Here is a 10,022-nt window from a genome sequence, read left to right as displayed (position 1 = left end):
TGGTTTATATATTCTTCCTGGAAATTAGGAAGCTGTTGTAACTAGCTCTAGAAAGATGTCCATGGAGGACATGATAGAGAAATTTTTGAAGGTAGTTAAGGCCACTAACTCTGGTGTAACCACCATGAAAACCGATCTAACATCCATTATTTAGTTGGTGCACTCACACTCCACTGCCATCAAATAGTTAGAGCAGCAGATGAGCCAATTTTCCATTACATTCAACTAGAGAAAAAACAAAATGTTACCAAGTGATACAGTTCAGAATCTGCAGAATGATGGCTTATATATGGAAATTACCATTAGGAGTGGTAAGATATTACCTGGCCCTTTTGTGGGAAAATCTATAGATAGTGAGGTAGTTGTTGATAAATTCGAAGAAAGTAATCCAGTAGAGTCTGAGAAGCTGGATAGTTCTATTAATGCTTTAGAGAATGAAAGAGAGAAAGAAGAGGAAGTAGTTTTGAAAACTGTACCAAAACCACCATCTTTCTTTCCTCAACGATTGAAGAAGAAGGCTGATGATGTAAAATTCAGCAAATTCCTGGCAATGCTCAAGTAATTGACAGTAAATGTGCCTTTGGTTGAGGCTCTTAAGCAAATGCCAGGCTACGCAAAATTCATGAAGGACCTTATGACTATGAAAAGAGTTGTGATCTATGAATTGGAGGAAATTCTCCACCATTGTAATGTTATTTCTACAAGGACCTTGGCGCAGAAGAAGCCAGAACCGGGCACATTCACTATTCCCTGTACAATTGGGACTATGGAATTTGCCAAGGCATTATGTGATTTGGGAGAAAATGTTAATTTGATGTCACTGACTATTTATAGAAAGTTGGGTCTGGGAAATCGCACACCTACCAACATGCGACTCGTGATGGTGGATAGGTTAGTAAAGCGACTTGTTAGCATTCTGTATGATGTGTTGGTAAAAGTGTCCAACTTTATATTCCCTGCATACTTCATCATTTTAGAGTGCGAGGTAGACTTCGAGGTGCCCATAATTTTGGGTCGACCGTTTCTCGCAACTAGAAGTTTGTTGATTGATTTGAGAGCAAATGAGCTCTTATTCAGGATAAATGATAAAGTGGTCCGGTTTGACATGGGAAAGTCAATAAAGCAACATGAAGAAGTGAGTGTGCTCTTTGTAGTTGATGTGTATTATGAGGACGAATAGGAAGTGTCCATAGCTGAGCAACTTCTTATCAAACCTTTGGCCGCAATTATGATGAATTATGATAGTGAAGGCATCGAGGAGTATGAAGAGACCATTTCTGCTTTGAAAGGAATGGGTTCATATCTTTATGCTCCCAAAAAGCTAGACCTTGACCTTGCTAATCGACTAACACCACCAGCCAAGCCATCTATTGAGAAGCCTCCAGTGTTGGAATTGAAAGAACTTCCTGGACACTTATGGTACGTGTTTTGAGGAAATGGAAATATGCTACCTGTTATTATTATGGCTGATTTAGATGAGCAACAGGTAAACACACTTATTTTAGTACTTCAAAGGCATAAGAGAGCTATAGGCTGGACCATTGCAGATATTATAAGTATTCCCCCGGGCAACTGCATGCATAAAATTCAACTTGAGGAAGATTGTATTCCAACCATAGAGCATCAGTACCGTCTTAACCCACCAATGCAAGAGGTGGTTAAGAAGGATATTATTAAGTGGTTGGATGCAGGAGTGGTTTACCCTATATCTAAATGCATGCCCAAAAAAGGGGGCATGATGGTTATTTCTAATGAAACGAATGAGTTGATTCCACTCTGGCCTGTAACTGGGTAGAGAGATTGCATGTACTACCATAAGATGAATTCTTAGACTCTGAAATACCACTTCTCAATGCCCTTTATGGACTAAATGCTTAATCGATTAGATGGAAGAGGGTGGTATTACTTCTTGGATGGTTATTCCAGATACAACCAAATCTGTATTTCTCCTGAAGATCAGGAGAAGACGACATTCACATGCCCATATGGCACCTTTGCATTTAAGAGGATACCATTTGGGCTATGCAATATGCCCACCACTTTTCAGCGGTGTATGATGTCTATCTTTTCAAACATGGTGGAGGACACCATAGAGGTATTCATGGGTGATTTCTCTATGGTGGGTGATTCATTTGAGATGTGTTTGGCAAATCTGAATATAGACTTATAGAGATATGTTGAATTTAATTTGGTGCTTAACTAGGAAAAATACCATTTCATGGTAAAGGAGGGCATCATTCTTGGCCACAAAATTTCTGAAAAAGGTATAGAGGTCGATCGAGCAAAAGTGGAAGTTATTAAGAAACTCCCATTTTAGTGAAGGGAGTACGTAGTTCTCTTGGACAAGCTGGATTTTATCGAAGATTTATAAAAGATTTCTTGAAGGTTGCAAATCCACTTTGCAAACTTTTAGAGAAAGAAGTGAAGTTTTCCTTCGATGATATGTGCTTGAAGGCATTTGAATGCCTTAAAAAGAAGCTGGTTGAGGCCCCTATTGTTGTTACATCTGACTGGTAAAAACTATTTGAGATCATGTGTGATGCCAGTGGTATTGCCCTTGGAGCTATATTGGGACAAAAGAGGGACAAACTTTTTCATCCGATATATTACGCCAGCAAAGCATTGAATGGAGCACAAAAGAATCACACCATCACTGAATAGGAACTTCTGGATGTAGTGTATGCTTTTAAGAAGTTCAGAGCTTATTTGCTTAGGACCAAAGTGGTTGTCCACATCGACCATTCTGCCTTGAGGTATCTGATGGCTAAGAAAGATGCAAAACTAAGGGTGATTAGATGGGTATTGATGCTGTAAGAATTTGACTTTGAGGTCAAAGATAGGAAAGGTTATGAAAACTAAGTTGCAGATCATCTGTCTAGAATAGAAGATGAACAGGTAATTAGTGATGAAATGAAGTTGAATGATGCATTCCCTGATGAGGAGATCCTGGCTGCTGTTGTGGAAAAATTGCCTTGGTATGCGGATTATGCAAATTATGTTGTGAGTGAGGTCATCCCAGGAAAACTTTCTTTCCATCAAAGGAAGAAATTCTTGCATGATGTGACTTATTAATTCTGGGATGAACCGTATCTTTTTCGGCGATGTGCAAACAATATTATTAGGAGATGCGTACCAGAAGTGGATGTATTGTGCATATTGGAAGAATGTCATACTTTCCCAGTTGGGGGTCACCATACAGGCGACTGAACGGCTAGGAAGGTGTTGTAGAGTGTCTATTACTGGCCAACAGTGTTCAAGGATGCCCACGAGTTTGTACTGAAATATGACCAATGTCAGAGGTAGGGGTCAATCTCCAAAAGACCTGAGATGCCCTTGACTAAGATGCTTGAAATAGAATTGTTTGATTTCTGGGGTATTGATTTCATGGGTCTTTTTGTAAGCTCATACAGGATGAAGTATATTTTAGTTGCTGTTGACTACGTCTCAAAATTGGTCAAAGCTATAGCATTGTCTGATAATGAAGGGAAGAGGGTTGTTGCTTTTCTCAAGAAGAACATCTTCTCTCACTTTGGAGTACCACATACTATTATAGGCGATGGAGGATCTCATTTTTTGCAACAAACTATTTTGACCAACTTTAGAAAAATATAAGGTGAAATATCACCAAGTATCTACTCCATACCACCCACAAACCAGTGGGAAAATGGAGGTGTCAAATTGAGAGATTAAAGCCATTTAAAGCCATCCTAGGCAAAATGGTGAACGCTAGCCAAAAAGATTGGTCTCGAAAGCTCGATGATGCCCTGTGGGTATATCGGACTGCGTTCAAGACACCCATTGGCATGTCACCATTTCATATGGTCTATGGAAAAGCTTGCCACCTACCAATAGAGCTAGAGCACAAAGCCTTATGGGCACTCAAAAGGCTGAATTTGAATTGGAAGGAGGCAGCAGAGCTAAGACTAGGGAAACTGAATGAGATGAATGAATTCCATCTCAGGGCATATGAACGAGAAGATCTTTATAAAGAAAAGTTGAAAAAATATCATGATTGGAGGATAGAGAAACGAGACTTCCAAAAGGGTGACATGGTGCTTCTGTTCAATTCCAAACTCAAATTGTTCCCAGGTAAGCTGAAATCTAAGTGGTCAAGCCCTTTTAAAGTTAGCCAAGTCTACTCATCTGGAGTGGTGGAACTTGAAAATGATGATGGCAATAGCTTTAAGGTAAATGGGCAACGTGTCAAGCTTTACATTGGTCTGAAAGAATTAATGAAAAGTATCACTATTATCTATCTCGATGAAGTCTAAAGTAATCGAGATTCCTGAGTCGTGTTGCAATGTTAAATCAGGTGCTGCATAGGAGGCAACCCATGAACCCCGGGATTGATCTATTCCAGGTATACTCTAACCCTTAGTTTAGCTTTATTTTTAATTTTAAGTTGAGGGTGTAGGGTAGGATGTTGTTGTAATAATTTTTGATAGATAATTAGGAGTAATACAAGTACTTGAGGTAGTTATCTAGTTTTGTCACTTTTTAGCACCTCTCCATTGATATGAGTTTATAACTGTGTGAATTGCATTCATCTGTGACTGTGGTGCATCTTTTTGTGGCATTAGTCTAGCGACTTGATAATTTTTGCTAAACAAATTGCATGAATCAGATAAGTAGTGATATGAGGTGTACTTGTGTTAGATGTGTGTGTGAGGTCTTACTCAGCTCCTGTTGTATGCCGAATCTAGAACTTGCCCTATTAGTCCTGCCTAGATTGTAGGATAGGGGTTAGGAAAGGATCATAGGCCATTTTTGATTGTAACCCACTTTCAGCCTAAATGACCTTCCCAATGTGAATAATATCCCTTGATTCCTAATTTGAGCCTATATGCCTATTTTTTCTGCGAAACCTCTCACCTTCTCGTTTACCTCACAATGAACCTGTTTTGGCCCTTGTCCTCCTTGGACACTGTGCACCTTGACTTAGGCAAATTGCCTAAGTTAAGGGTGGGTATCATAGGGGTGTGTGATGCAAAATGAGCATGAAGAGAGGTAGAATAAGAGAAAAGAATAAAAAGTTGGGTACGGTGAAAAAGAAATAAGAAAAGAGAAGGTTGTGTTAAAGATGATAAAAAGATAATATGATAATTGAATAGACCGCATCCATCTTGAGCATGTGTGATCAATAAAAGAAGAGGAAGAAAAGAAGGTTGAGAAGTGAAACCCTAAGAGTTTAGTGTAGTGTCAAGGAGGCATAGTCACTCTAAAATATTCATGAATATCACACCAGTCCCTAGCCTATATTACAAGCCTAAGAAAAGCCCTAAAGTGATCCTAACTGACTTACCTAAAGATTTGGGTACTGACTATAAAGGCAAGCCTATGGCATTTGACATGCAGTGTTTGGAACTTCATTCTGAGAGTGAGACTTGTGATTATCCCTATGTTTATGTATGTGAATTCTGATATGAGCAAAAAAAGGGATTTCTTTGTTGTAAGGGAACATTGGGTATGTTGCTAAGTTACTGACTTGTTTAGATAGTGTGATCTTGGTATGGAATGATTGTTATTGCTGAATTTTTGTTGTATCTTGATGCTTGTGAGTTGCATGGTTGTTCTTCAAAACATCAACAGTGAGTTTTAAATTGGCTGACCTTGGAGATGGTGAAATTATTCTGAACTAATATGAGTAGTTAGCTGCCAAATTGTACTTTGTATTTTCTTAGTTATGTTTTGGTTGCTTGAGGACAAGCAATTGTTTTAAGTTGAGGGTGTTGATGTGAGAGCATATGCTAACACATTTGAGGCTTTTAACTCTAAATAATTGCAAGGTCTTGAGCAACTTTAGTTATTTTTGATTAGTTTATATTTGATTTTGTAGTTTAAGCTAATATGATAGAGTACCAACATGAAATGAAGCAAAGAAGTTGAAATTTGAAGAAATCTGAAGACAAGTGTGGCTGACGATATTTGTGATAAGTCGTCAGCCCTGTGATAAGCTATCAGGTTGGTCGTCATCAGTAGAAAGAGAGTTTTCCTAAAGTAGAAGTTGTGAGGACATTTTCTGATAAGCCGTAAAGGGTCTGATAAGTTATAAAGAATGTCTTCAGCCTAAGTAATCCAAGGAGAATTGAAGCAAAGCCTTGACAACATTTTGTGATAGGCCATCACGTAGCTGATAGGTTATCAAGTTTGTCATTAGTCTTAAGCAGGAAAAGCCAAAGCTGAAGAAGAAGCTGAGGAGACTCGTGATAAGTTGTCAGCTTCCTGATAAGCTATCACAAATGTCGTCGGCTAATCTGAAGGATTTCTGATTTTTATTAATTTGTTTCGTTATTTAGGGTAAACTATTTAAAGCTTTGTTTTAGGGTTTTCTAGACATTATTATTATTATTATTATTATTATTATTATTATTCCGCACAAGGTCGACACCTAGAGTTTTGAACAACATATTTTGATATTTTCTCTCTTTACTTCTTGACTTTAACAACACAAGTATTTTTAATAGATTATTATCAGTATTTTGGGTTTTTTCCTTTGTGATCAAATCTGTGATTCACTAGTTATTATTCATCTTTGTAAGTTTATATTTCAAATCATGAATTCAATTTTGTGTTTCGTTCTTTACATCATGAGTGGCTAAACTCCATTAACCTGAGTTATGGGATCTAGGGTTAGTTCTTAATGAGGTTCTATGTATTCAAGATTCAAAAAGTGGTAGGATTTCTTGATAATGCTGAAGTTTTAATTAACGTCTGTTGGTTGCAAACAGTAGACACACCTGCTTTGATTTGCTTGAGAAAGAAATCAAATATAGTAGGAAGTAAATTATCAACAGGGACTTGGAAATACTTCGTTTAATAATCAGCACTGTAACAAGGTTCGTTAACCTGAGGTAAAATCTGGGCAGTAAAAATTCCCTAAGTTCGAGAGGATTAGGGAATTAAACCCTTAAGTAGGTCGAGAGACATTTAAGTATAACATCGATAAATATAGATTGTTATCCTACCCACCGTGAGAATCTTGAACCACTTTTAGCATCTGTCATGTACCGAAAGCCCTAGTGAACATAATTTTGGTTATTTCATAAATTCTTGATTTACAAACACTGAAAGTAAAGTGACAAACAACAACTTGTTAAACCTAAACCCCCTATTTCAGGAAAAATTAAACTATCAGTGGATTAAATTGCAAACAACTTGAGTTCACACCATATTCCCTGTGGGATTCGACCCCAACCTAGTTGGATTTTATATTGACAATGATCGCTTATATCCATTCAAGAGTGTAATTTAAGCATTTTCTATACCTTGTTGAACCGTATTACCCAAGGTAATCTTGATTGGAATGGTGACATCTCAAGAAGCTAAGACAAATATATTGTGGTCATCATTAAAGTTGATAGTATCACAACCTTAGACGCTCAATTGTCAGCCATGAAGAATAAGATAGTGACTTGATTCAACAAATTAGGTTGAACCAATCTCTGACTCAAGTTAATAGAGAGCAGAAGACCCCATCATGGTGTGACATATGTGGCAATAGTGGCCACTCTACAGACTTATGTGGTGCATATACAGAATTGGGGAACTTTGTAGGAAATGCTCAAAAGCCAAACAATGGTAATGCTTATAACCACAAGTGGCAGAGTCATCTAAATTATGCATGGGGTGCTAATCAACCGCAGTAGTTTCACCAGCAATAGAACAAACAGTCCAGTAACATAGAGGAAACTTTGAAAAAGATCCTGGTAAAGTAAGAAGAAATGGTTGCTATAATAAAAAATCAGCAAGTGGCTCAACAAAAGTTGGAGCAACAGTTAGGGAAATTTACTCAGACACAACATACCAGGCTATAAGGTAGATTACCAAGTGATACGAAGGATCCAAATAAAGTTATGATAATCATATTGAGGAGTGGTAAAGAGCTTAGTGAAAGGCTTCCAAAGAAAAATCCAGAAGTACAGGCAGAGTTAATTCTGCAATAGGCTTCAAGTAAAGATACTGATAATTTAGGGAAGTCTAAGTACCCAAAAACCAAAGAAGCTAAGTGTGTGCCCAAAATACCACCACCATCATTCCCGTAGAGGCTTAAGAAGGCCAAAGAGGATGCTTGTTTTAAGAAGTTCTTTGACACATTTTAGAGAACTTCACATTAACCTTCCCCTTTTAGATATTTTTGCAGGGAATGCCTAAGTACATTAAGTACTCAAAGGACGTGGTGACTAACAAGATTAAATTGTAGGATATTAAGACAGTTGTACTTACTGAGGAATGTATTTAAAGGGTACCAATCATCTTAGTATTCCCATTTTTAGCAATGGGGAGAGCATTGATAGATGTGAGAGAATGCACTTTCAAAATGAGGTTAGATAATGAAGAGGTAATCTTCAAAGTTTATAAGCCACTCAATTCACCTTCCCACTAAAAATATTTGTGCATGATTATAGTGATGGAAGTGGATAAGTGTGGGGTGGTGGAGTCTAAGCCACCAAAGATGTAATACCCCATATGTTTCTAAGCTAGGAAGTGAATAAGTGTTCCTAAATATGAAATCTCCTATCCTATGATTCATACTTGAGTACATGAATTACAATGAATATCCTAGTGATAGGATAGCTTATGATGAATTAAGCATGTTCATATGAGTCACTTAAGGTAATATAAGCTAAGAGTTTTTGAATCCATCAAGTTTTAATGTTCGATTTTGTAAGGGTCATTTTTGAATGAGTATAACTCAATGTTAATGTGGTATTTTGGCTGATTTAGACCCACCAAATTTTAGAGAATCGAATTAGCTTTCTAACGATACCAATTTCACCTTAATCCAATACCTGAGTGAAAAGTTATACCCATTTTCGTGAGAGACAGTAAGGATAGGCGATTGGTGAGGCGCCGCCCAACCCAAACATAGGTGATTAGTTAGGATCCACCCAACCTAGCTTAGGAAATCACTTGGGCGCCACCTAAGTCAGTTCCAGGTGCCAAAAACACTCTATTTTGAGTTATTTTAAGGGTAATTAAGTCTTTTAACACTCCTTACACGTCCCTAAACTTAACCCTACGAAATATATAGCTTCTAAACATATTGCAACCCTATTATCATCTCAAAGCTCATCATCCAAGAGTACTAAAAGAGAAAAAACAACTAGGGTTGCTTAACTAAGCTTGAAGATCTAATTTCAAGGAAATTTCTCCGTCAATTATCAAGAATCTTTCTTCTAAGGTATACGTGAGTTGATTGATGAACTCCTTACATCCATGAAGCTCTAGAACCATCTTCTAAATTTTGTATCATGATGTTTATGTTGTTGGTGGTTGATGTTCATGTGGTTAGAGTTTGATGATGCCTAAGATGGGATCTTTGTATGTTTATTGTGAGGATATGGTGGTGTTTAACGTATAAATATGTGAAATTGGTGGTTGAATATTTGTAATCTTGATGAATCCACCTATGCCTAAGATGTGCATGTAAGGTGTTTGAGAAAATACCTAAGGGAATAAAAATCATGCTTTTATGACATAATAAGTCCTCAATGACTATTCCATGTTCTAAGTTTATGTTCAACATGACCCCGTGCGATTGCCTTGAATTGAAGAAGTTGTACGAGATGCTTATGATATTGTTGAGATAAGGAATGGCCATATTATTGAAGCCATGCAAGTATATACATGTTGTGTGCATTCCTAAACATGTGATAGTTTGTTGAGAATCATTCTTATTATGAAAGCCTTACTTATGATATTGTGAATTCTAGACTCAAATCTTGTGATCAAGTCATGTCATGTGTGTCAGTTTCCTCCTATTGAGTCCTAAGGAAGCTTGTACCTGAAAATTATAGTTGTGTGCCTAGATCCATGTCATGTTTCATGATATACGAACTTAAGCTATGATTTCATAGACTTCAATCAGTCATGTGACTCAGGAGAACCTCATGATCTTAGTCAGATCTCAGATATCAGTAATATTTCGCCAGCCAACGGAATTCATTAAGATTAATTCATGCACAATCAGTTATTCATGTCCAGTCCTTCCAAATAGGAGTAGAGGTTAGCACCGAGTGAAC

At 37.4% G+C, this 10,022-nt stretch overlaps 1 protein-coding gene across 1 annotated transcript; it reads left to right on the top strand.

The window, feature by feature from the left end:
- Positions 1-241: 241 nt before the first annotated feature.
- LOC107878593 lies at positions 242-1,180 on the top strand. The gene is made up of 2 exons (XM_016725668.1): positions 242-472; positions 590-1,180. The coding sequence occupies exons 1-2, from the start codon at positions 242-244 to the stop codon at positions 1,178-1,180; spliced, it is 822 nt and encodes a 273-aa protein (XP_016581154.1).
- Positions 1,181-10,022: the final 8,842 nt, after the last annotated feature.

This window comes from Capsicum annuum, chromosome 1, assembly GCF_002878395.1.
Source record: "Capsicum annuum cultivar UCD-10X-F1 chromosome 1, UCD10Xv1.1, whole genome shotgun sequence".
Taxonomy (NCBI): Eukaryota; Viridiplantae; Streptophyta; class Magnoliopsida; order Solanales; family Solanaceae; genus Capsicum; species Capsicum annuum.
The sequence above is the reverse complement of the archived record's forward strand: the minus strand, read 5'-3'. Positions and strand labels throughout refer to the sequence as shown.